Raw genomic sequence first — 25,124 nt, 5'->3', positions numbered from 1 at the left:
ATAAACATTTCAAAGTATTTACAGAACAATCAGGTGTTCTGCATCAAATCTGATGCCACACAAATTATTTGGGTCACTCCAAGAAATAATTTCTGTCCACTATGAGATAAAGGAGAACAACAGCCTGATACCTGCAGGCCCGAGATGTATCACTCCTGGCAGAGAGTGCTTTCAAGCACTTTCCTTATAAAACTCAGTTTTTACCGTTGCTTCCCACAGTAAACATAAACAATGATAATATTCAGGGGGAAAAAAAACATTGCATATATTTTTATCATAACTCTGGTTTTACGTGGCCTCAACACAATTTAAAAACTGCTATAAAGTCCACACTTTTTCTGTCAATTGTTCCGTCTGTCCTGCTCACATCTCCAATGGTTGTACACGTTGTCATTAACGTGGCTTCACTCCACATCAGCCACGCCGCTTTGTTAGCTAAAACACTGGTGTCGGCACATAAGGACGCTGTCATAGCCTGTCAACAACGTTGATTAGCTGCGTATATACTGTAGACACTCACTGTCACCTCTCTCCTGACCTCCTTTGACAGTGATTTTAACCACAATTTTGAGTCCTTGATTTATCACTTCCTAGGACCTGTTCCCACTGATTATCAATTTCCAGTACTTATGTATTTTGGCATAGCATACCAGCCTTTTCTTCCTGTTTTCCTTGCTTAAGAATGGTTTCTTGACTGCTGCTTGAGTTTGAGTTTTAAATACTGTTAAATTCAGTTGTTTTCCACCTTTCCTTCTGTACTTCCTTTGTGGAAAGCATTAAATACCCATAATTTACCATAATTTCTATGAAATGCTGAAATCTCATTGTTGGTTCAAAGAGTTGCTTTGTTCAGGAGATGTTTTCAAAGGAACTTGAGCTTGTTTTGGACAAAGTGACAGAACTAGTGACAAGACTTTTTTTTTGACACGTACTCAGTATAATCAGAAGTTATTTTCCAAAGCTACATATGAAAGCATTTCAGCAGAGAGGTCACATCTCATGTCATCCTGCTTGTAAATGGCTCATGTTCCATATTATACTAGAAAGAAAATGGAAGGCACTGTGAATGACAAAATAGAATTAGCTTGGGGTCAACCAAAGTAATGGAGTCAGTTAGGGGGTTAATACATAATTCATGTGACTTCTTCACTCATCCTGACCTTTTTTGGGCAGCAACTCTTCCCGCTGAGGATTGTTACCATGGCACTGGTTGCCCGAGGAAGTTGTCAACAAAGAGGCTTTTTGTCTCTTGTGTTTTTTTCTGAAGGATAGGAAATGTAATTGTTTGACAAAAATAGCCTAACTTTACTCCTCCCTGAATGACTGGTGACAGCAACCTTTTGCTATGTAAGCACACATACAGAGTTTAACAAATTTAAGCAACCACCACCTTGTCCAATATTTATGCCACAGCTGCTGTAAATTAACAGTATTGGAAATTTAAAAAAATATTTTATGTTTCTGTTATACCTCTAGATCCATCTTGCATCTGGATACAATGTGTAACATATTAGATCAGGTGTGTCATCTTGATTATGAGATCTATGACTTGAATATTAGACTTCCCAGAGCTTTTCCTTTAAAAAAAAAAATTTAAAGAAGCTTCTAACTAGCAAATGCACATTATCTATGTTTTATCAATAATACGGCAGATGGGACCAAAATCTCTATTTGAAATGAGCACATCTTTACCAGTGTTACAGAATTATACTCCAGAGGAATATGTGTAGCAATTGGGTGTAGTGATCATAAATGGTGATCAAAAACTGAAGTACCCAGAACGGGATCAAATAAAAGATGTTTTAGAGATTCAATTAAACATAAATTTGTAGACAGCATTCAGAGAGTTTCCTGGTTAGATGTTTTATTAGAAATGGAAAATGTTAGTGAAATTATTTTGCTGTTTTTGGTGAAATATCATACACCATGAATGCCAGAAAGTCGGAAATATTAGCCATATATATGGCTAATATTTCTACATATTCAGATGATGCAACAGTATACATGTGAAGTCTATTTGAAATTATTGGACCATGCATGGCCCTCAGACTAAGTTGGAGTGCATTTATCAAGAGAAGAGGTGCTTTATTACAATTTTCTTTTCACATAAAGCGGAAATCTGTGTGTAACAGCTTACATGTATGATGTAGTAGAACACAAAACATTATTTACTGTTAGATCCCAAGCCAGCTGTGTGTCAATAAAGATACTGTTATTGTGCCACATTTGTAAATATGCATATTGCTCTGGGTTTTCTGCCGTGTGTGAAACTGTAATGAAGTTATGCACTAGGGCTGCTGAAAACCTTGCCATGAGTTATTTTCTAAAGAAATGACAGGCACATCGTTTCTTGGCTTTGTAAGTGATGGAGGAGCTGCTGTGATTGGCCAGTAGAGAGGAGCTGCTACAGTTGTGGGTGAAAAGATAAACCGTCATTCACTGCATCATTAAGAGAACATGCTTCTGTGATGTTGTAAAACATGTTAGAGACCAGAGATATTTTCACAATGACTCGCAAATTCCAAAAGTCTGCTGTTGATCTCAGGAAGTGGGTGACTCCTATAGAGATTTACCGGTACAACTGTGTGAGGAAGAAGAAGGAAATGACGCACTGAAGGAAAGCAGAAAAAAGTCCCCTATCAAAGCAGACCATTTCTACAGAGTGTAATAGTAATATTAATCACATTATCAGTATTATTTCAGGACTTGACTGCAAACACTGAATGAGGACTGAGTAAAGAACAATAGGACAGAGTCAGAGTGTTGGCACTGTGCTCACAGCTTTGAGACATCCAGCCAGTTGTGCACTCCTTCTGATAACATCTCCCCCGCTTAGTCCAAATAGAAAAAGAAAAATGATGAAAAATATTATTGCTTTAATACCCACAATTATTTTGTACAGAAATGCACATAACAGCATAGAGGGATATGATTATTCTAGCCCCAAACTAGTAACCCGGGAAACCCAAAAAATTTAATTTGGTGTAAGAAAAGGAAAAATAGTTTTTCAAATGTATGTATTTGCTATGACTTTCGTAACTGCAGGTAGAAATTGTTAACATGAATTGATATCGCAATAAATGTATAATTTTCACAATGCTCACCCTGATATGGGGAATAATTTGTGTTGTAAGGAGCTGTTTTGTTTGTTTTACATATGTTTTTGGTATGGTGTTGTATGCCTATGTGTAGCTTGTTGTAGTTTCTTTTTTGATGATGTGCAGTTACAGTTAATGGGGATCAATGGCCCCTTTAATTAAAAACTCTTTACATATAGATTGAGGCGTACTGCCCCCTGTTGGCTTAAACTAAATATACAAGTTAAAAAAATCTGACTTTTTTCATTGTTTATAGAATGGAAGTGTAGGAAGAGTAAGGAGGGACAAACAAAACCTCTTTGTTACTGTGTATGTTTTGAATTAGTTTGAGGTTTTCGCTTTCTTTTCTTAAACAGTCTTTTGTATAGACATTGACATTACAGTTTTTCTCTGATGTTTGCATATTAGTGGCTAGTGTTCGTCTGTGGTATGTCTCCACTGTTGCTTAAAAAGAGAAGGTAAACTGCACACTTAGAAATTTTTATTGTCTTACGATTCACATAAAATGGCATTAACGTCATGGCCTTCCTGTATGTTGCCTTCCTGTCATCTTGAACTAATCAATCCATGCTTCTCTGAATTAAACAAGGAATTGTCTCTGACAACTCAGATCAGCAGTTTCTGAAATACTCAGACTGGCCTGTCTGGCACCATCACATTCAGAGTCACTTAAATCACCCCTCGTCTATATTCTGATTCTCAGTTCACACTGAGTGCCTCCCACGTGGTTGGCCGAGTTAGATATTTACATTAAGGAGCAGTTGAAAAGGAGTACCTAATGAAGTGGCCAGTGTTTATATGTTTTTCCTGCTTTAAGTAAAAATGTATGCTGGGAAATGCCTATTGTTGTGCAGACATCCAGGGCTCTAGGAACCAGTCCAAAGTGCTCTATACAACATGCCTCAATCATACGTTCACATTCATACAAGAGTCAAACATTCACACACATTCCTTCAGAGAGCAACTTGGGGTCAGTACCTTTCCACAGGATATTTGGCATGTGTACTGTAACAGCCAGGGATCGAACCACCAATCTGAGTAGTAGATGATCTGCTCTATCTCCTGAGCTTGAGCTAGGTAGATTAATAGTTTTTGGGTTGTGTGGGGTTTTTTGTTTTGTTTTTTTAGAAGTAAGATACAACATATAATTATGTGTAAAAACCATGGCAAATAGTTGATATGAAAGTTATAGTACTAATTTACAGTTAAAGTGCAACTCTGTTATGTAGAGTGAATGCAGCATTTTCTCCACACAAATATCGCATTAAGAACACCCCGCTGTCACTGATTCAAAAGCAAAACAAACAAACCAAACTGGCAGCTTAAGCTGTCTCCTGTGTATCTCACCTAAATTTGAAATGAAACATAAAAGCTGTTGCATATTGAAGACATTTTTTTGAGACACCCGCAGCATTTTCAGAAGATTTTAATATTGCAATTTGCATTTCAAAGACACTGAGAGTCAAAAAAGGGATAGGCAAAGGCAGAGCTGTAGGTTAAACAGCCTCTCCTCGAGTTTCTCAAAAAGGGTGCACGGACAGAAAAGGAGCCATGGGAAAAATAGACTTGGGTTGTTTCTTGTGCTTAACCTCACATCTCCCACAGACATATACATTTAGCGCACGAAAATATGACCAATCACTTGACAGGTTCTTGCTGTTCAGCGAATTTCACAATGTTAGCACTTTGTCATGTTAGCCTATATTTACATACAGCATCAACAAAATTGCTAATGGAGTACCAGATGGATTTACCTCAGAAAAATGCACAGAAAAGCTCAAACATTCAGATACTTACAGTTTTTATTTAAAACATTCTGCTTCCTCATTTTTACCACTGTGCCAAAACAAACCAATGGAATCTAAAAGATGTCAAAGAAGTAGACGTAGATATAATGGGCTGTTTTTGTTTCTCTGGCATTAGACAGGCACTGAAGCACCACATTGGTATATTGTGGTTTTTGCCATTACAGGACTGAGGATTAATGATGAACTTCTATTACTTCCCTGTATAGTGACTGTGCATCGTAAAATTATACTGCAATTACTACATTTGGAGACCACACTTCCTGTCTTTAAAAAGTACATATGGCACTAATTTGTGTAAAACTCTAGTCTAAAATACAAATAAAGCAGTAAACATGCTCTTCAGTATTACAGGTTCTTGGTAAAAGGCTTAGTTGTGTGCTTGTTAATGTGCAGCCACTTTAGCAAAATGCTTTTTGCTGTCTACAGACAAAAGGCAGACTCTAGTTATGTTACATCCATGTTCACTGCAGTTACACGACCTTTTGAGGTACAAAACGTTAAAGTTTAAGAATCTTTTGCGATTCTGCTACGTCTGTTGAACTTCTGCCTCAGTCCATATTTTAAAAAAAACAAACTAAAACCTATGTATCGTCACCTCAGCCTTTGGTGCGTAACTTTATGCCCTCTGCATTATGGTTGATGTGATTCATTCATTCATTTTCAGACACCGTTTCCATTGGAAAAAGCATCACAATCGTGATGGCCATGTAGCTCGAGGAGAATGAAAAACAGTTTCAGTATCACCTCTAATCTCAGAAGTCATCAAAATGAAAGAATGTATGTGTACAATTAACTACAACATAAAACAAATATTAACATTCCTGCCATCTTCTCCAAATAAAAGAAAGGAATGTCATTGTCAATACATAAATACATTTACAATAACTACAGCTTTTAAAAATATTATGTGGTCAATCCAAAATAACACAAACATTTAAAGTACAATATTATACAACAAAACTAAAATCGGACTCTGAAACAACACTTCATGATGAAGAAATGATCATACATGTTGTGAAATATACATTATTAATCTAGCTTTTTCATTTACAATTCTCATCGACTGACATACCATATATTACAGCGAGAAAGGAGCTGGAGTTAATGGTAGGACAAGTGCATAGCAAAATAGAAGATTATTTTAACCAAGTTAAGGAAACGCATAAAACTGACAAACTGGCTTTAGAAAACAACATTTAAAAACCGTGTTTAAGGCAAATCTCATCATTTAAAATTGGCATAGTCTGAGAAAATGTCAACAAAGTCTTGTACCACCCTGTAGCAGAAGTCATATTGTTCCTGTGGGACGGAAAGAAAACAAAAAAGATGGTTAAAGATGGACACATAATTGCCTACAAAATCAGCGACACTCGAGCTAAAGCGAGACATTTTTCTAGTGCTTTTAAATACTTGGGAACCACTCACCACTGTTTGGACCATGTGAGGCCTCTGCATGCGTAAACTCTTCACAGTTTGAAACACGTCCAGCAGGCCTTCTGCCTTGACTCGCTCCAAGATATTGCTCAGTGCAATGAACGTACCTGTTCGCCCTGCACCAGCACTGCAGGACACACAAAGCACGAACAGTGTTTGCAATGCAAAAATCCTTCTATATTTTATATTGTCAGATAAAAAAGAAGACAACAAATGTGACAAGGTAAGTGTATATAATATTTATATGAATAGAGTTCTATGTGCTGTACCTGCAGTGTACAACAATGGGGTGGTTCCCAGACTGCTGCTGCTGTTTCTGCACTGCGGCGATAATGTCGATCATGCCTTTCCCCTCGGCCGGGATTCCGATCTCTGGCCAGCCGTGGAAGTGGAAGTGCCTGATCATCCTTGTCTGCTTCTCCTTTGAGAGGAAACCCACAGGCGGTTGAGAGATCATAATATCGTTCAAATATGATTTATTAGCAGCATATGAAAGCGTAATGGCAAGTGTGACGTCAGTGCAGGTGAAACGTGCAGCAGACGAGTGGTGGACATATGGGTGAGGCCCAGGGAGGCAGGAATGTACTACAAAGCCTCTGGGAGGTGAGGCGGGTCGAATTAAATAAAATATATGAGATGGGAGGCTCCCGCTTGATAACCCTAAACACTTCCTATCCTTATTTTTCCCTCTGGCAGCCCAGAGAGCTCGATATACTCACTTAGAGATTTGTTGCTGTTAGCCAATTGTATTAGAGCCTGTCTAGCTTTACAAAGATAAAAATACTTTCAACTTTCTAAAAAAAATCCTACTCATCTTTTAACTAACACTCTACTAAGCAACTAATCTGTCATTTCACTTGTTGATATCTTTATACCATTTTCACTCACATCTGTAGTTTAAATGATTTGAAAATCATTGCAATACAGCAATTTAAAAAATATATAGTACACCTTTATTCAGTTGTAAGGTTTTATGTATCAGGACATAATAGAAAAAAAAAAAACCTTGTCCGTAAGAGGTTTGAAAATCGGGTAAATACAAGCATACATGACAAAACATCAGCAGGGATCTTAGGTAAGCAGCTGCTGCTGGGAAGGGCTATAAGTTCATTTACAAACACTAAACTACAGTGAGAGAGATTGCTGCTGTTATTGGTTTTAGCATTTAAAACACTCGATAAATGAAACGAGACAATACATAGTTTGTCCACCAGAGGGTACACACATATTCTCTGTAATTCATAACGTTGTGTCAATAAAACGGTAGTATTTTTAAACTGCATCACTATATCGTCTTAGTAAGGACCAATGAATGAAACAAATCTGTTTGTTTCACGTCTGTAAAAGGTAAAAAATTATCTTCAGATATATTGACTTTCTTAAAAAAAAGAAGAAGAAAAAAGAAAGAAAATCACCAAATCATTATCGGTATCTCTCTGTCAAACTTTAGATCACAACATTCAACACAGCCACCAATCTTCCCACCAGTGGATCTCCCAGCAAATTCATAACATGAGGACATCTGCCCAAAAGCTAAAGCTGGAGCCACATTAGCTCATGCACAGCAGATATTCTAAAAGTGATTGGCTTAAAAAAAAATCATACAGAAAGTGTATGATTGATGACTAAGAACCATTCTGAAAATGATTCTTAGTTATTTTACCGACTGTTTCTACAGTTTGGCTTAGTTTTCTTTAAATGACGTGGTGTAAATAACGTGGTAGTGTTCATCTGAGGTCCTATTTGCCTAATTTTAAGACGTGCTAATGGCAAGATGCTTTTAATTATTTATTTTTTAATTTTATATCCTTATCCTTATTTATTTGATACCCCTGAGCCACAGTCGCCCCGTGGCTCAGGGGGTTGGGAAGCGCATCTGTAACCGGAAGGTCGCCGGTTCGATCCCCGGGCTCTTTGTCCTGGTCGTTGTGTCCTTGGGCAAGACACTTTACCCTACTGGTGTTGGCCAAAGGGCCGATGGCGCGATATGGCAGCCTCGCCTCTGTCAGTCTACCCCAGGGCAGCTGTGGCTACAACCGTAGCTTGCCTCCACCAGTGTGTGAATGTGAGAGTGAATGAATAGTGGCATTGTAAAGTGCTTTGGGTGCCTTGAAAAGCGTTGTATAAATCCAATCCATTATTATTGGGTAAGAATTCAGAAGTTGTAATGGAGTTATTTTATGTTGTGTTGTGACACTTGTTCAATTTTCATATTCTAAAAACCAATTATTTTATATAAAGGAATTGCATGAAGGATCAATAAAAGCCTTTATTTCACGATAACTGATAAAGATGCAGAGCAGGCGTGTTACATTTGCCTGTATTGATAGGACAGGTTTAATTTGCTTACCGGAACAAAGGTGAGTACCAAGTCTCGTAGGCTAAAGGTTTCACACAGGGTGTCTCCCTTTAGCTCTACTGTGTAGTCTCCATAGGAGACTGAGTCCTCTGTCGGCCAGTACTGGCAACATTTGTCCTGCAAAACAGATGAACATTTGTTTACTCACAGCGATGAATAAAAGAAACTGTAGTTTAACAAGTTAAATACTTCATAAATATGAACTTAAATAAATGTACAGTTTCGTGACAAAGGCAGGAAATCAGAACTGGGACGTTTTATGTTGTGTGTATTTATTGTGTTTATTAAAGCCATCAATCATAGCTGGCTTGCAGCGATTAGTTACTGCAGCTTACCTGCTCCCTCTCCTGGAGCTCAGTGAGCATGACTATGGAGTGACATTTCCACTCCCACACCATTCTCCAAAAATCCTCCACTGTGTGCTGCAGAGGGCCCTGTGTGGCAATGTAGTAGTCCTTGTGTCTGTAGCCCTGAGTCAAATCAAAATATAAAGGACTTTATCAGTATAATATAAAGCTTCATCGGTACAATTATTTGTGTTAACACAAATACCTTAAAACCTCAGAAAGAACAAATTAGGAAATACAATATGCTCACATCTATAAAAGACGCATTGACATAGTCTGTGTACTCTTGACCTCTTCTCATGGAAAGAATTACTCTGTTGAAGTCATCTGAAATGGAAACAGTACATCATGAACACGCAGATTAAACTCAAAAACATGTTTACATTAGTAGTATGGTATTGTAAGTATTGCAAGGGACAGAATTAGAAAAACATTCTAAAGGCAGCTGCAGGCAATGTAATCTGCAGCTCAAAATTTGACATAAGTTGGTTATTTATATGGATTTCATCTTACTTACAGGGAATAATTTGCAGAACTCTGTTCTTCTTCATGTTGGCTGGGAGGTTTCCTGTTCTCATGTTCTCTTTCATTATGCGCATGTTAGTCAGTTTCTAAACAAGGAAAATCTAAATGTTACAACTTTATAAAATATTCACCGTCCTTTGGTTTATGAATCAAAACAGGGGAAATAAACTAAGCTGCAGTATTGATGATAAATCATAATGACCATTCTGTAGCACAATTGAATTCTCATGCAGCAATAGAGGAATGTATGCAAGTCAGGTTTATATGTGCAGTGGTGTGCTGATTTTTGTTTTTTTTTCTTTCACATATTTCAGATACGTTTAGACAAAGATAACCAAAGGAAATAAAAAGGCAGTTTTACATCATGATTTCATTTATTAAGAGTAAACCAGCTATCTATGTGTACGTGTCTTGTCTAAACCTAATAACGGACTTTGACCATTTGTGATCATTTGCAATGAGTTGGTCTTCTTTGCTGATTTTGAAGAAGAGTGGTTTCAGATCATCAAAATTTGCTTGATCTGTTTGATATGAAACATGTGACAAATATGCAAAAAAAAAAAAAAAAAAAGAAAGAACTGGGGAAGAAGCTAAGTACCTTTTGACTGCACTATATGTTCTTAGAAGTGATATGACTGAAGGGGATTGAAAAAGCTAGAATTTCTTTTGCATTGATTATTAGTGTATATTTTTAGTGCCTGCGTGGGCAGGTTCATAGTTTCCAGAACCTTCACATGCTTCATAACATTTATGAAAAGTGTTTCAATAACTGACAAATAAAAAGCTTAATAAGTTAAAATGACTAATAAAGAAACAACTGCATTTTTGTTAGGTTTTCTTTAGAGATTTCTAAGTTTAGTCTGTAATATTGTGTGAGCGTTTGTTAGATGGGATCCTTTATGGGTCTGAATGTAAAAAGAGGTTCTACCTTAAACTCTTCCTCCAGGCCAATCCGATCACCATCATTAAAGGTGTTGTGCAGTTTCTGCAGATGACCTTCCAGAGAAGAAACATCCAGTTCTGTGTCTCCATAGAGGTAGTATTCAAGCAAGGCCTGATAGATGAATGAGTACTGCATCTGGAGTGAAAATACACACAGATGAATAACACACACTATGCATGGGCCTAGTTGCAGATGATTTACTGTAAAGGATAATTCACATGTCCCACACACATGCCAGGTGTTAGCGTTACGTCATGTGGCTAACATAATCCTTCTCCAACTCACATCTGTCTGGATGAGTTGCGAGCGCTGCTCTCGTATCTTGGAGACAAACCCAAATACGTCAATTTTCTGCTCTGCGTGCATCATTTCAATCATGGCATCTATTACAATGAAGGTTCCCGTCCTCCCAACACCAGCACTGGAGATGGAAAACAAATGACACACTGAGCTGAGTGAACCATAATCCTCAGCTGACACTAGCACGTTAACAGACATCAGGAGGGAACAAAGCAACATCTGTGCTTGTAAACACATGTATTGCAATAGTCACTCCAAATGTTTCCATCTTTAGCAGAGAGATTGCTTGCCCACACACATACAAAGGGGATGTTTAAGCATAATACACTGATCTCCACAGAAACAAATTGGATAATTAAAACCATTAGGAGTAAACAGTAAAATACTGAACATTAGGCTACATTAGCTCAGCTCTCGCATACCTGCAGTGGACCACAATGGGCCCAGCGAAGTCTGGATTTACTGACTTGACCTTTTTGAGAAATTTGAGCATTCCAATTGGGGAGAAAGGAACTCCAAAGTCAGGCCAGCTGGTGAAATGGAGCTGGGTGACCAGGCGGGGAGTCTTAGCGGCGTCACTGGCCTGCTAAATAGACACAAGAGGGGGGGAAAGCCATTATCTCTTGTTGGTTGAGCATTCTGTTGAAGATCATTATCAACTCTGTCTTACTCCCAAACCAGCTAGGGAAGCAAAAACAAACCCAATAATTGTTCCTCTAAGACGAATTTGGGTCAAAGTGGTCCGACTGTTTGACTTCATATTTAATGTATCATCTAGTATTTAGTAGAGCCCAAAATTATATGTAGGTAAATCCACCCCTACTACTGGAAGGAATGGCTTAATAAGAGTATTAGAGTTTGGGGGGATTTATATATTATAATGGTGCACTGAAATCCTTGCAGCAGTCTAGAGTAATTTTAGTTTTTCATATACTTGCAGCTTTATCATTTTCTGTTGGGGATCTTTGGATCTGTTACAGTGGCTCCAAAATAAGTAGAATGTCTGGATAGAGTTCTACTAAGTTATGGGAAGCGTCATAAGGCTTTAGTGTATTACTATGTTATTTCAGCATATGGGTAACAGAACCATGTTACCCCTAAGAATACTTGGGAAAACTACATTAACATGACATTAAATGGTTAAGAGTAGTTATTAAGTATATCAAAGCAATATCACAAAAAGTAAGTACAAATCTTTTCCAGTTTCATTTGCTACTCCAATCTGTTAGAGATGTAAGTCTCAAAAGGGGAATTTCATTTATGTTCTGTGGTTGCATGACAAAGTGCAAGGTTTTTGTGAAAGTGTTAAGAAAACTGTTCGTGAGATTTCAGTTCCCAGTACCACTTAGCAAAAGATTGGTTGTTTTATGGGATTGGTAAATCTGGATGGGTGGTGATAAATACAATATATTGCCGTGATAATGGATGGATTCTGGTTTATTATGAGTGGTGGAACTTTGTTTAATTCTAGCCAAGTGTTGCTGACAAGTGCTACTATTGAGTGTTATGAATTGAGTTTAAAGACTAGACAGGAAGCTGTTAACGCTAACCAGCGTCATGGTGGCAATTGATTTTATCCATAGTTCTGGATATATTTGCTATCAGAAAAAAATAACCACAATTTATAATGTATGCATACTATGTGCAATAATAACAGAGTCAATGGTCAAAACTTACATATTGCACACAGAACTTGCGTATGGTGTAATCCACCAGGACTGTGAAGTCATCGACCGCTACCCTCACATTTCCGTAAGTCCAACAACCCTGGTCTGGCCAGTACTGGTAACATTTGTCCTGCAGAGAGATGATATCCATTAATATTAGTATTCATTTTTACTGATCTACATAGCAAAACTGATTCTCTGGCTTTTGCCATCTTAAATATAAAGCTGTGTCTTTGTAAGTGGTGCAGTGATGGAAATTAACACGATTAGCATGTTTTTGATGGCAGGAGAAAACCAAATCTCCCAGAGAAACCTGGTTCAAACCCAGGACCCTCTTTCTATAACCACGGAGACGCTGTGCTGTAATGAATAAATGATCAAAGCAACTGTCTGTGACACATCTAAAAAAGTTTCCTTTATTAAGACAAACGGGTAACTTGCATGACTTCCGTCTGTAAGCAAGCAGTTAGTATATGAGAGCGGTGAAACCACTCCATATCTATTTTTACTTGATTATGATACTACCTTGGACGACTTTATCTCACACGTTATATGACAGCTGATTTGAACACATTAACACCCTTTTTAATACTTCCCTATTTTTATCGATCCTTTGTTAATAAAGTCGCCTTTGCTCACAGTAAAAACACTTCAAGTACTGTGCTGTGAAAAAGTATTTACCCGCTTCCTGATTTTAGTGTTTTGCATATTTACCCTACTTCAGATCAAAAAAATCTTTAATGTTAGACAACAATAATCCAAGTAAATACAAAATGCAGTTGTTAAAATAATGATTAAAACCTCATTCCATTTATTAAGGAAAAAAGCTATAAAAACGTACCTCACCACGTGTGAAAAAGTAATTGAATCAAGAAATACCTTAAATAGAACCTGTTTAATAAAATGTGGTACGCTGAGAGCATCATGCTACGATCTAAAGAAGCATATATCAGTCTGGAAAAGGTTACAAAGCCATTTCTAAGGCTTTGTGACTCCAGTGAACCATTATTCACAAGTGGAGAAAACGTGTAACAGTCATGAACCTTCCCAGAAGTGGGTGGCCTACCAAAAGTACTCCGAGTGCACATCGCAGACTCATCGAAGATGTCATAAAAATATCCCGAGCAACATTTAAAGAACTGCAGGCCTCACTTGCTTCAGTTAAGGTCAGTGTTCAAGATGAGGGAAGATATAAGAAAGACACTATCCAGTGCAAACGTTTTGTAAAGTTTGTGTACAGTTACATATTGTATAAAAACATTGCAGCATTTTCTAAGTAGATCAACAGTCAACCATTTCTCACATAGAGCCAGGTAGGTTTGGATAGCTTTTTTTTTCCTTAATAAATTCAAAACTACATTTTGTATTTAATCCGGTTATTTTTGTTTAATATGGAAATTTTTTGATACAAAACATGTAAGTGCAACAATAAGAAAGTAAATAAGAAATCAGGAAATCAGGAACAGGGAAAATACTTTTTCCCTTAACATGTAGCAGAGAAACAGGCGTCAGACAAGATAACATCATCTGACACCACCTTTGACCACAACCAATGAAATCTATATTTAAATGTGCTTAAGGGAAACTTTACTTTTCACTTCCCTTGTCCAAAATGCTGTTAGAGACGAGAGTTGGTGGAAGAAGCAAACACTGTAGTTATAGCTGTAGAGACCACATGACAACTGAAGCACTCCCGTTATGAACAACGTTTAAAATCACTTACTTCTTTTCTTTCTTTCAGATTTGTCAACATAACAACGGTTGATACTTTCTGCTCCCAAATCATCCGCCAGAAATCTGCTACGGTGTCTTCTTTTGGACCTAACAGATCCCCCCCCCCCAAAAAAAAATTTAATTAAACCACAATTTAAAACTAAAAATATATAGAGAGATAATTATGTCATGTTTCTAAATGCCCTATAGCTTACCTTGTGCGCCTATGAATTTGTTCTTTTCCGTGAAACCCTATTTTTTTAAAAATCAAAAATAAATATAGGATTAATAATCTTCACTGTTTTTCACCTGAAATGGTAAAGATCAGACAAGTATTTAAATGCTCAAGAGTTCAAGCTCAAATTCACTATTTTGGCACAAAAAAGGACTCACATCAATGTAAGAGGCATTCACATAGTCTGAACAGGGATTTCCCTCCAGCTCTGTTAACACCACTCTAGAATGATCATCTGCAATGAAAAGTACCACAAATTTAGCAAAAATGTAACTTTTAAATCAGTTTACAATGTGTATCATTACTACATTATTAAAAATGATTATAAAATATATATATTGAGAAATATACTTTTGCTTTCTTGGAGATGGCTGGATGAGAAGATTAAAGCATGTCTGTGCAGTCTGAAGCCACAATCAGCAGACTGCCTGACTAATTTGGCATTAAGCCTTTAAACAAGCAGTAACTTTTTTAAGGCTCTTCTGGTTTACTGTCATTTGTTTACACTATTTGTATATATTTACAGCAGACCCGTATTCCCTTAAACCCGGAGAAAGCTGAAAATGCTGCACTCAGTGTATGTTCAAGTGATTCCCAATGTCATCATTTTGGTATTTGGTCTCCATTTAAGAAGGCCTGAAACAGTTTTCTCTCAGTGGAGTCTGTTGAAGTACAGTGACCTGAGTGTTTTTGATGGAATTGGATGTTTTGGCTCTGCAGAGACAACGCAGCTGCTTGTTGATAGCACAGAGACATACTGTGATTACTGATCTGCAGAGCTAACACAGCAAGGACTATATGAAACGCTATGACATAAGAACCGTAGAATGTAACCACCTTTGTTCTTACAAATTTGTTTACCACTTCCCCTTGAAATTAAGCAATTATTTATATTTTATACTATTCATCTGTGGCTCTTGGGCAAACCTAGTCTCATTATAAATTCTATAAAACCTGTATTTCACAAATCTGGCTTCCAACAATCACTAATCTGTCTTTAACGTGGTCATAGCTCTGACTGTGTCAGCACAGCAGCCCCTCCAACCTGCTGTTCAAACTTTCAGTTTGCAAGGTGCAGCCAATCATAATACAGCTGGGTGGGGGGTGGAGCTACACCAAGGCCAAGATGAGGATGAGGATTATTCTGAAGAGTCCAAAAATACAAACATGGCTCCGTAAAAGTATAGGAAGTATATATTTCAAGTCTTTGTGATAGGGTGACTAGAAGGTTTGTATTAAAATAAGTGGTAGCTCTTGCCTTGAAAGCAAATGAACATGTTTCCATGGAATTCAAACCATTTATTTAAGGTGAAGAACAGTTTAAAAAAACCTAAACCGTGATGCATTGTGAAAATACAGCAGAAACCGCAAGTAAAAAAGATTTGTGATGAAACCACTTCATTGCAACTGCACACACAAACTCTTCTGAAGAATCTACTGTAGCAAGGGAAACAAGAGTGTTTGAGGCATGTGACACATGGGACAGGAAGCTTGTAGGTGTGACTCAGAAAACTGAACAGAAAGTATACTCACAGGGAAGGATGTTGGGGTATCTGTTCTTCTCCTTATTTTCTTCCTTGTTTGCTTCTTCGTATGTCCCTTGGGGATTACCCCCTGGCAAGGACTGCAAAATAAAATGATAGTTTTGAATATACGCGCACATAATGAAAAATGATTCGTCAGCAGCTCACGGCCAGTGCATTGTGTTCTGCTCTATGCAAGGCTTTGTTCAGCCTTAGTGTAGGCACTTCCTCTGCTGCCTGCCATAAACAGTTCTCCATTAAAAGCTGAGAACTTCAGCTTCCTCTGTCTGTACTGATAAACCATCTAAATGAAATCATACTTCAATGTGTTAACATAAAGCATGAATCATACTCTTTATTTTGACACAAATTCTAAATCATAGACACATATAGACAAAGGGGTATTTTTTCCATCTGTGTGGGTGTATGTATCAGACCAGTATCAGATCAGTTATGTGTCATGGGAGGTGCAATAAATAAAGCTCCCGTAGTTTTCCCTGAACAAAAATACACATGTAAGTCATGGTTTTGAACTCTTGCTCACATATGAACATGGAGAACATTACAGTTATGGGAAAACCCTTTCAGTCCAGTTTTGGATAGTTTGTGATAGTTTTGTTGCCACAACACAGATATGACGAAGTTTGACCATTGTAAATCATTTCACACAGTGTTACTGAGTAACACTGCGTGAAGGTTTAAAATGTAAGTAACTAAATTTCACTGGTAAATCATGCATAGAATTAGAGGTGGGGAGGCACTTGCAGTGTGTTTAAAAAAGGAAAAAAGTGAACCAATATTTCAACAGACCTACAAATGCACATGAAGGCACCATAATAGCCCTGCCTCACATGCCTGATGTAAGCATCACTCTGATTGTTTAAACCACACAAAACTGCTTTGTGACTACCGTTAACTACCGCTAATCTAACTTCCAGGAAAAAAAAAAAAAAAAAAAGAAGTGGGGCGGCTTACATTGTACTCCTCCCTGAACAGCTTGCCATCATCAGCTGAGCGGAGCCTGTATTCCTCCTCTAGGTGGTCAACTGGGATGGGCAAGTATGTCTTGGAGGCAGAAGAGGATCTGGGCAGAAGAACCACCGTCTGTTGCTCTGTGGGGAGAAGAGACAGTGGGTTTATCACCCAACCTAAGCTGATTTCTTTGTTTGGTTTTAATATTTTGCCATTAAATTATTTGTTGTGTTCAAATAAAATTTACATTAGCATCATTCAGCTTAGTATTTAAAAGTTGTCTGCTATTAATAAATCAAATTGGTGTCACTGTGATATTTAGCTATGTTAAATGAGTAGTTGAATGTAATTCAATGCAAAACATTTGATTTGGTTTATTTAGAAAAGTGGTTCCCAACCTTTTTGTCATGTGGCAAGGGAATCATATCTCAATTACTGATTTCACTTTAGGGGGTTACTTTGCACAACCTATATAATATTATGCAATATACTAGTTTCATATGTTTTTTTCTACAGTTCACCGTATGATTACCACTCTAATTTTATCAGTAATTTTAGGCAAATCATTGGTTTAACTAATAGCTAATACTTTATTTTATCAGATCTCATTGGCTAACTATTTTGACTGTCTATTAGCTACTTTTAGACACATGCTGTAGTTACTTAAACACTTTAAATAGCTAAAGCACTTATTTGCTAGTGTTACTTCCATAATTTCAATGGTATACTAGCTCCTTTTAGCTGACATCTTGAATGTGTATCTGTTAGCTGCCTTTAGCTGACTATGTTGACAGCTTAATTATTAGCCATGCATTTCAGCTCTCGCTAACGTTATTTTCAGCTGTAATTTCAACAATTTGTCTACTTCTTTGTGGTATTATGACCATTTATCCACTCCTTTTAGCTGTTTACACTATTCTAGCCTATTAAATAGCATTACATATTCTGAAGACTGTCTGACGCTATTTAGTAAAAGACTAGACTAGTTCAGTCTACAATAGCGCACCTTGGGACTGAAGCATATCTGGTTGGGAATCACTGAATTAGTTTACTGAACTGCTTTACAATGAATCAAAAAACAAAATCATGACCAAACTGCTTTTCACCCATATGTGATGCTGGTGCGTGTTTGCTAAACAGGAAACAGAGTGCAAGTACTGGATGATCACCACACATCAGACATTAAAACCCAAAAAACCCAAAAGGAACCCCAGGGAGAACCCATTTACACCATCCCACAGGTTTGCCAGCGCACTGGCAAGGCATTCTGTTAGCGTCACAATTTGCAAAATACAGACTGGAAAAGTACTGAGAGAGGGTTAGTAAAAGGTTCCTGATACTGCCACCCTGTATACTTGACCTGGTGGTATAATGGTGTATAACGACTCAGTACTGTGTCCAAGCTCTAAAACATAACACACACATCACATCACTTGTAACACAGACATGTACAGAGGACAACACAGCACTGTGATCAAGCATTGCATTTCATTCATTGTGATAATGTAATCCTCATAGATGTACTGTGTACAAATAAAAAACTTGTATGTATATACACTCAGAGGCCACTTTGTTAGGTACACCTGTTGAACTGCTTATTAACAAATATCTAATCAGCCAATCCCATGGCTGCAACTCAGTGCATTTAGGCATGTAGAAATCCTTAAGACAATCTTCTTAAATTCAGGAAGAGCATCAGAAAGGTGATTTCTGAGATTTTGAACGTGTCATGGTTACTAGTGCCAGATGGGCTGGTCTTTTCCCTCACAACCATCTCTAGGGTTTACAGATAATGGTCCAAAATAGGAGAAATTATCCATTGAGCAGCAGTTCTCTGGAGTAAAATGTCTCATTTATTTAAGAGGTCAGTGGAGAATGGCTTGATTATTTCAAGCTTATAGAAAGGCAACAGTAACTGAACCACTTGTTACAACCAAAGTACACAGAAGATCACGTCTGAACGTACAAAATGTCGAACCTTGAAGCAGCTAGACTACAGCAGCAAAAGATCATATACAGTGTCACTCCTGTCAGCTAAGAACAGGAAACTGTTACTACAATTCACACAGTCTTACCAAATTTGGACAATGGAGGATGATGAGTCTGGACTTCAATGATATTTGGATGGTAGGGTCAAGATGGCATAAACAGCATGAACAACAAACACAAACAACAAGCATGGATCCATACTGCCTTATATCAACAATTCAGGTTGGTAAAGCTGTGTGGGATATTTTCTTGGTGCAGTTTGGGCTCCTTAGTACCAATTACCACTGTTTAAAAGCCACAGTCTGCCTGAATATTATTGCTGACCATGTTTATGCCTTTATGACCACACTGTACCCATCTTCCAATGGCTGCTTCCAGTAGGATAACATGCAATGTCACAAAGCCCAAATCATCTATAACTGGTTTCTTGAACATAACAATGAATTCACGGTACTTAAATGGCCTCCACAGTCACCTGATCCCAATTCTGTTGCAAACGTTTGGCATGTAAGAAACAGGAGATTCACATCAGCCAAAAAGTCAACAACAACTGTATGATGCCATCAGCAAGGTGCCAAAATCAAAATGCTTCTGGCACCTTGCTGAATCTAATCAATGAAGAATTAAAGCATTCTAAAAGCAACAGGAAGTCCAGCCAAAGACTAGCAAAGTATACCTAATAAAGTGACCAGTGAGTGTATAATGAATGTAGACAACAATAAGCGATAAAATTAAAAAAAAAAAAAAAAAAAGCAATACAGTGTATATTTTATAGTTTCATTATACAGACATATTACTTTAATTAATCAATCTTTCAAATCGTGTAGAATTTAGAATTAAAAAGCAATTAAGTACTACACTTCCCTATCGAGTGAAAGTTTCAGTTTCATATAAAATACTTTTGTAATATGACACCGTTTCATGTTTAAAATTATTGTGATCGGCAGCAAGATGTCAACAAGATATAACAACAAATTTGGGGTGTGTTGTGTATTTTGTTTCCCCTTAGCTCAGTGATATACTATTTCCCATTTGGATAAATACAACATGCTCTCTACATTCCTCTGTAGCGTTAGACAAAAATATACTTCCAAAAGAAGATTGAAACATGTTCAGTGAGTTCAGCGAGTTTCCTGTAAGAGCTGATAGCTCCTGTCATGTGGTACTTTACATGAAACTATTATGATGTCGCTACAAGTTGTCAAAAACTGCTCAGAGAGAAGAACTACCCTTTGTACCAATAATGTTCCAAACTAATCTTACATACGCTGTCATAAAGCTATACAAAGTGGTAAAGATAATAGAGCGTTTTGTTTTTCACATCAACCACAGGAAGTTTAAAACAACCACAAGGCAATGGTGGGACAACCTGCATATACAGTTACAAATATAAAACCTCTTTGCAGCTCCCTGTCGATGCATATCTTAATCTCTAGCCTGTTTTTCACTTTAAGTTTCTGTTTCTGTGCACCACGTTTTAACTCTACAACCTACAATGTGTCTCACAGTGTTACCTTGTTCCTCCAGGATGCCATTTGGTATCTTCTTGTCAACTGTTGTGACTACAGCTTTCCTCTGGTTTTTTAACCTGCAAGGAAAAGAACAGAGACGTTACCGCGATGTAAAACACAAGAAAAGATGATGACATGGTAAAATCATCTACGCTGTTTTCGTTTAACCAAAGTTCTTCATTGTAGTTAAATTATAACATCTGCCAAAAGATAACCTTGGAAAAAAAGCTATCCAACCTACCATCTGAAACTTGAGAAGCTATTTTTTCTCATTAGCTGATGTCAAGGAGAGACAGAGTTGTAGTCTGAATGCGGTACAGAATTTGTTATTCACTCTGTTAAGTTGCCTACTTCTACTGTCACAGTCTTTTCTGTTCGAAGCATGAGAGGGAGTCAGCCTACAGCACTTCCTGACGGGGCTCCGCCTTAATGACTAAAGGAGGAAGTGTTTGTCACCGGAGCTCTGCCCCTGAGCCTGGCTAATAGCCAGTGAGTGAAGAGCAGGGAGAGGGATAAGGTGAAGTAACTGAATCCCAGCAGGGTGGGAGTTTTTACCTGAGGAAGTACCAGGCTAGCAGTGCGATGATGAGCACCAGCAGGGACACAACCAGCACAGTGGAGATGATGTATTGGTTACCTGTGGTTTCTGTTTAAAGGAGAAGGAAAGCCACAGCCAGGGGTCATGTAACACCACCAACAAAGAAACAGGAAGAGGGGGCAAGACTGATAATATATGTGCCTGTGTGCGCAAATGCTCTGCAGCATTCATGTGTGCATCACATGAACTCATCACATAAATACTTGATGAAGCAAAGCACCTCCAGTAAACTCTTGTGGCCACAGAGCTGATTTAATAACTGGCCTTAGCAGTATTTTGTCTATAGAGATAAGCATCAGCATATTTCATCCTCCTGGAGTGTCGATCAGAAAACAACAGACTCTTAGAGTGGCGACTCAACCAAGAGTCACAGCCACACAGCCGACCATTATCTGTGTTTATAAAGATGTACAATAAGCCTTAAATTACTGTCCAGGGTTCCTGAAGTTCACTGTGATCTGGTAATAACAAGGCTGTGTAAGAAAAAAAGGCTATTATCAAGCTGATGCCTGCATTGCAGAAGATGTATTATAATTATATCTTATGGAAAAGCACCGAGTGCAGTGTGTGGGGATGGGATCTGGTCGCTGTCACAGATTGTTGAGTGCTGTGCAGTCTCACACATTAAGGTAGAAGTGACCTTGTTTGTGCTCTTACCGTCATTACTGTTGTTGTTCACTGTTGTGGAATTGTTTGCTGTTGTTGTCGTGACAAACAAAAGTAGAACCATTGTGACTGCAGAAAAACAAAATGAAGACGGATATTAAATTTAGTGCCAGACATGCCTGCAAACTCAAGATTCATGTGGATGTGGGAGTTGGATAATATCACTATTCAGAGGAAACAAAAGCCATGGTTGGTTGATATGAGGCTCATTTCTTTATTCATGACCGTTGCTTTCAGGAATGTGCTCATCGGTGCAAAGTTCGCTGGAACACAATGGAACAACACACTCATATCCTGGTCATTCATTAGTGCTGTCATAAAAACCCCAGTGTAATGCCAAACATGTCCACATGGTGGCACAATAGACCAGTTTTTTTTTTTTATTGTTCTTTGTTTTGTTTTGTTTTTAAATCTGGTAAAAAAAAAAAAAACATAGTTCCTTAATAAATCCAGCAATAAAGCATCCAAAGGTAATACACAGGCCAAGGAAAAACACATCCTTTAAAGCTTTCATTTAAAGTAATTTCATATGAAAGGGGTTTCACATGATGGTTAAGGTTATGGCAGCACAATTATTACAACCATTTCGACTCATCAATGTATTTTCAGATTAGGAAAGAAGTTAGTAGTCTTAACAACTGTTTTCCTTCGGCAGTTTCCAATGCAATTCAATTCCAGGATATACCAAGAATAGGGCTTTAAAGTTAAAGAAACCTCCCACAGTCACACCCCATGTGTGCCAGCAAAAGCACTAGATGTCATATGACGTTGAGCTATAAATGAATGTCCTATCCAAGTTGAGAGTACGATCACGAGGCATGAAATCAAGCGACGCACACCAAGAGGTTTCACAAAAAACATTAGATACTCTTCCTTTTGTCACCTTCACTGCTCGCAAACACAAATGTTTGTTCAAATTCACAAATATACAAGACTTGCACACACACACAGATTTTCAGATTGTCCTTGTACAGTGACATCCAAGAGTCGCAACTGAATTATCTTTTTGCCGTTCGTAGATGGAACCAGATAATTTAATTGATTCTAATGTTTGAGCAGTCAGACTGGATTCACATCGGACTGATTTAAGCACCTCTTTTTAAAAAAAGGAAAGAAAAAAGAAAAAAAAAACTACTGGTGGGATTTAAAAACCAATAAGCCTTGAGATGTTTGCACCTTTAAAAAGATTTTTTTTTTCACCAAAGCATTCCAAAAGTTGGAATTTCAGCAAAGGGCACCAACACAGAGCTTCTATCACACCATAATGAAGTGTGCGCTTTCTCTCCCCAAGGCTGCAGGTGTGCCTGGGAGAGAGAGCGTATGTGTGTGTGAGGTGGAGCTTTGCAGCTGCAGTGAAAAGAAAACCCAGGCCAAGTGCATAGTCAATGAAGACACTGTGTTGAAGCCTCCACGCTGTGCCGCAGTGTCCTGTAATGGGTCCAGGCAGGACACCAAAGGAATGCGGAGGCAGCAGAGCAGAGACACCGACCGCAGTGGGGAGAGAAGGCGCAGAAGGTCCAGGTCAATAATATTTCCTGGAGCAATTAATAAACCCTGACATGTCAAGCCCCTGCTCTGTGGGGAAGACTGATGAGAGAATTCTAATGAGAAAAGAGGAAGAGGAGGAGCCCCTCCCCACCCCCGTTTCTCCAGCTCTGTCTTTGCTCTTATCCCCCTCTTTAAGGTCTTCTCTGCAAATGTCACAGGCTCGGATGAGGGGGGAGGTTATTGAGTTGAGTTTGTACAGTGTGTGAATCCTTGGGGTAGGCTTGGTGTATCTGTGATGTGGAAATAGATTTGCAGCACCATTTGGGACTTTCCTCTACACAGGCTGCACTGAATTTTATGTATCCTGCTTCTGTCTGTTTGTGTATACGATGGCTCAGCAGGGACACCCAGCGGAGTGCTCACAGCCAGGCCTATGGCTGTGTCTTATGGTTAAGTGTTGCTGCTTCTTCTAAGCTTCTCCCAGTTCATGGCTCCCGTATCATCTCCAGAGATGTCACCCTGTCGTGTTTTTGCCTCCAACCCCCTGTGTGACTCAACTACTCCTTTGGGACTACATGCTGTTCAGCTTCTGCTTTCCAGCTTTTCCCGTCTTGTCGGTGCAGTGGTCTCCTGTCTGACCTCATTAGCATCTTTGAGGAGATCACCAACTTCCTTTCCTCTCTTTTTGTGAGGACATTTCTCACACTATTATACTATTAATAACACTACCGACTATTACTCTGGATAGCTAACTCAGCAAAAAACAGCTGTCCTTTAGTTAGGGTCAGATCCTAGTCAAACAGTTATAATCACATTTTGTGTGCTCTCATCTGTGTATTGTCCTTTGTGCATTTACCACTCAGCAGCTAGCCAACAACCGTTAGCCATAAAGAAAATAGGTCATGGGAGATGGAAGCTTCGGGGAGGGGGGGCATCTTTATTTTATTATAGGAGACATGTCCAACTAGCTTTGGGGAAGGGGATTGTCTTGGCCAGCTAGACAGCTACTCATTTCAGTGGCATGCATGACCCAGGTTACCGAAGCATAGAGTTACCTCTGTGGCATATTTGCTTATCCTGGGCTACAGAATGGAAGGCATCAGCTATAGAAAAGGAACAACTTGTGTAGATGGGATGTGATAAAAGTAGAGGATGAGATTTCTAATATAAATCAATGCAATATTAGTTAAGCACCATCTGTGTATGTGCTGGAATACTGGAAAAAGAAATGCTTACTATATATTATGTATATATATCTATGTATAATAATATTATAAAAATAAATCACATTTTATGCTTACTCTAGTATATTCCATTTATCCTATCTGCGCTGCTTTACCACACACATCTTTTTAAAAAAATGAATGCTACATATAGTGGACTGGGCTAGTGGACACTGACAGGTTCGAATCCACTTAACGGCTACCCTGAGGTACCCCTGAGCAAGGTACCGTCCCTACACACTGCTCCCCGGGCGCCTGCTTAGTGGGCTGCCCACTGCTTCACTGAGTGAATGGGTCAAATGCAGAGAAAAACAAGTAATTTCCCCATGGGGATCAATAAAGTATCCATTATTATTATTATTATTATTATTATTATTATTATTATTATTATTGCTCATATTCTTTGACAGAATGCAAAGGCTGATTTCTGGCTCTAACTCATGTATCTTTCTGTGGTTTTGTGCAACTACAGGAAATTGTTTAATATGAGGCACACTATATGAGAGTAAGTTAAAGAGAACATGGAACATGTAATTTACAGAGAAGTTACAGCAGGAAAAATCAGTATCACATCAAATTTTTAAGCTCGCACTACTTTCTTGATTTTTCTAATAATTTGTTTTTTTTGTTGCTGTTTTTTTTTTTTAAATCTATTAAGAAGTTTACGGTCACTGTCAAAACCGAACCTTATTTCCTTAGCATGCCTACATATTAGTGGGCACAAT

The 25,124-nt window shown here is 38.2% G+C and overlaps 1 protein-coding gene across 4 annotated transcripts in view; it reads right to left on the bottom strand.

Moving 5' to 3' along the window:
- Positions 1-4,506: 4,506 nt before the first annotated feature.
- ptprea (protein tyrosine phosphatase receptor type Ea) overlaps positions 4,507-25,124 on the bottom strand; it is a 62,144-nt gene continuing 41,526 nt past the window's right edge. The window contains exons 3-22 of one of the 4 annotated variants that reach the window (XM_085466548.1): positions 21,680-21,757; positions 20,980-21,070; positions 20,428-20,501; positions 18,285-18,329; positions 16,928-17,064; positions 15,963-16,053; positions 14,588-14,664; positions 14,410-14,446; positions 14,205-14,302; positions 12,492-12,611; positions 11,237-11,400; positions 10,800-10,935; positions 10,500-10,649; positions 9,564-9,657; positions 9,297-9,373; positions 9,035-9,169; positions 8,691-8,816; positions 6,610-6,761; positions 6,332-6,467; positions 4,507-6,205 (exon numbers count right to left, since the gene is read on the bottom strand). In XM_085466548.1, the coding sequence (XP_085322674.1) occupies positions 6,131-6,205; positions 6,332-6,467; positions 6,610-6,761; positions 8,691-8,816; positions 9,035-9,169; positions 9,297-9,373; positions 9,564-9,657; positions 10,500-10,649; positions 10,800-10,935; positions 11,237-11,400; positions 12,492-12,611; positions 14,205-14,302; positions 14,410-14,446; positions 14,588-14,664; positions 15,963-16,053; positions 16,928-17,064; positions 18,285-18,329; positions 20,428-20,501; positions 20,980-21,070; positions 21,680-21,752 (2,088 nt within the window). In that variant the 5' untranslated portion in view covers positions 21,753-21,757 and the 3' untranslated portion in view covers positions 4,507-6,130. Of the gene's footprint in view, positions 6,206-6,331; positions 6,468-6,609; positions 6,762-8,690; positions 8,817-9,034; positions 9,170-9,296; positions 9,374-9,563; positions 9,658-10,499; positions 10,650-10,799; positions 10,936-11,236; positions 11,401-12,491; positions 12,612-14,204; positions 14,303-14,409; positions 14,447-14,587; positions 14,665-15,962; positions 16,054-16,927; positions 17,065-18,284; positions 18,330-20,427; positions 20,502-20,665; positions 20,802-20,979; positions 21,071-21,679; positions 21,758-25,124 lie in introns of those variants that run through there. The other 3 variants (XM_085466549.1, XM_085466550.1, XM_085466551.1) reach the window with 3 other exon arrangements.

This window comes from Copadichromis virginalis, linkage group LG8 (assembly GCF_057382275.1).
Source record: "Copadichromis virginalis isolate Kocher_CV1m ecotype Utaka linkage group LG8, C_Virginalis_male_GT1.1, whole genome shotgun sequence".
Taxonomy (NCBI): domain Eukaryota; kingdom Metazoa; phylum Chordata; class Actinopteri; order Cichliformes; family Cichlidae; genus Copadichromis; species Copadichromis virginalis.
This window is presented reverse-complemented; position numbering and strand designations above follow the sequence as displayed.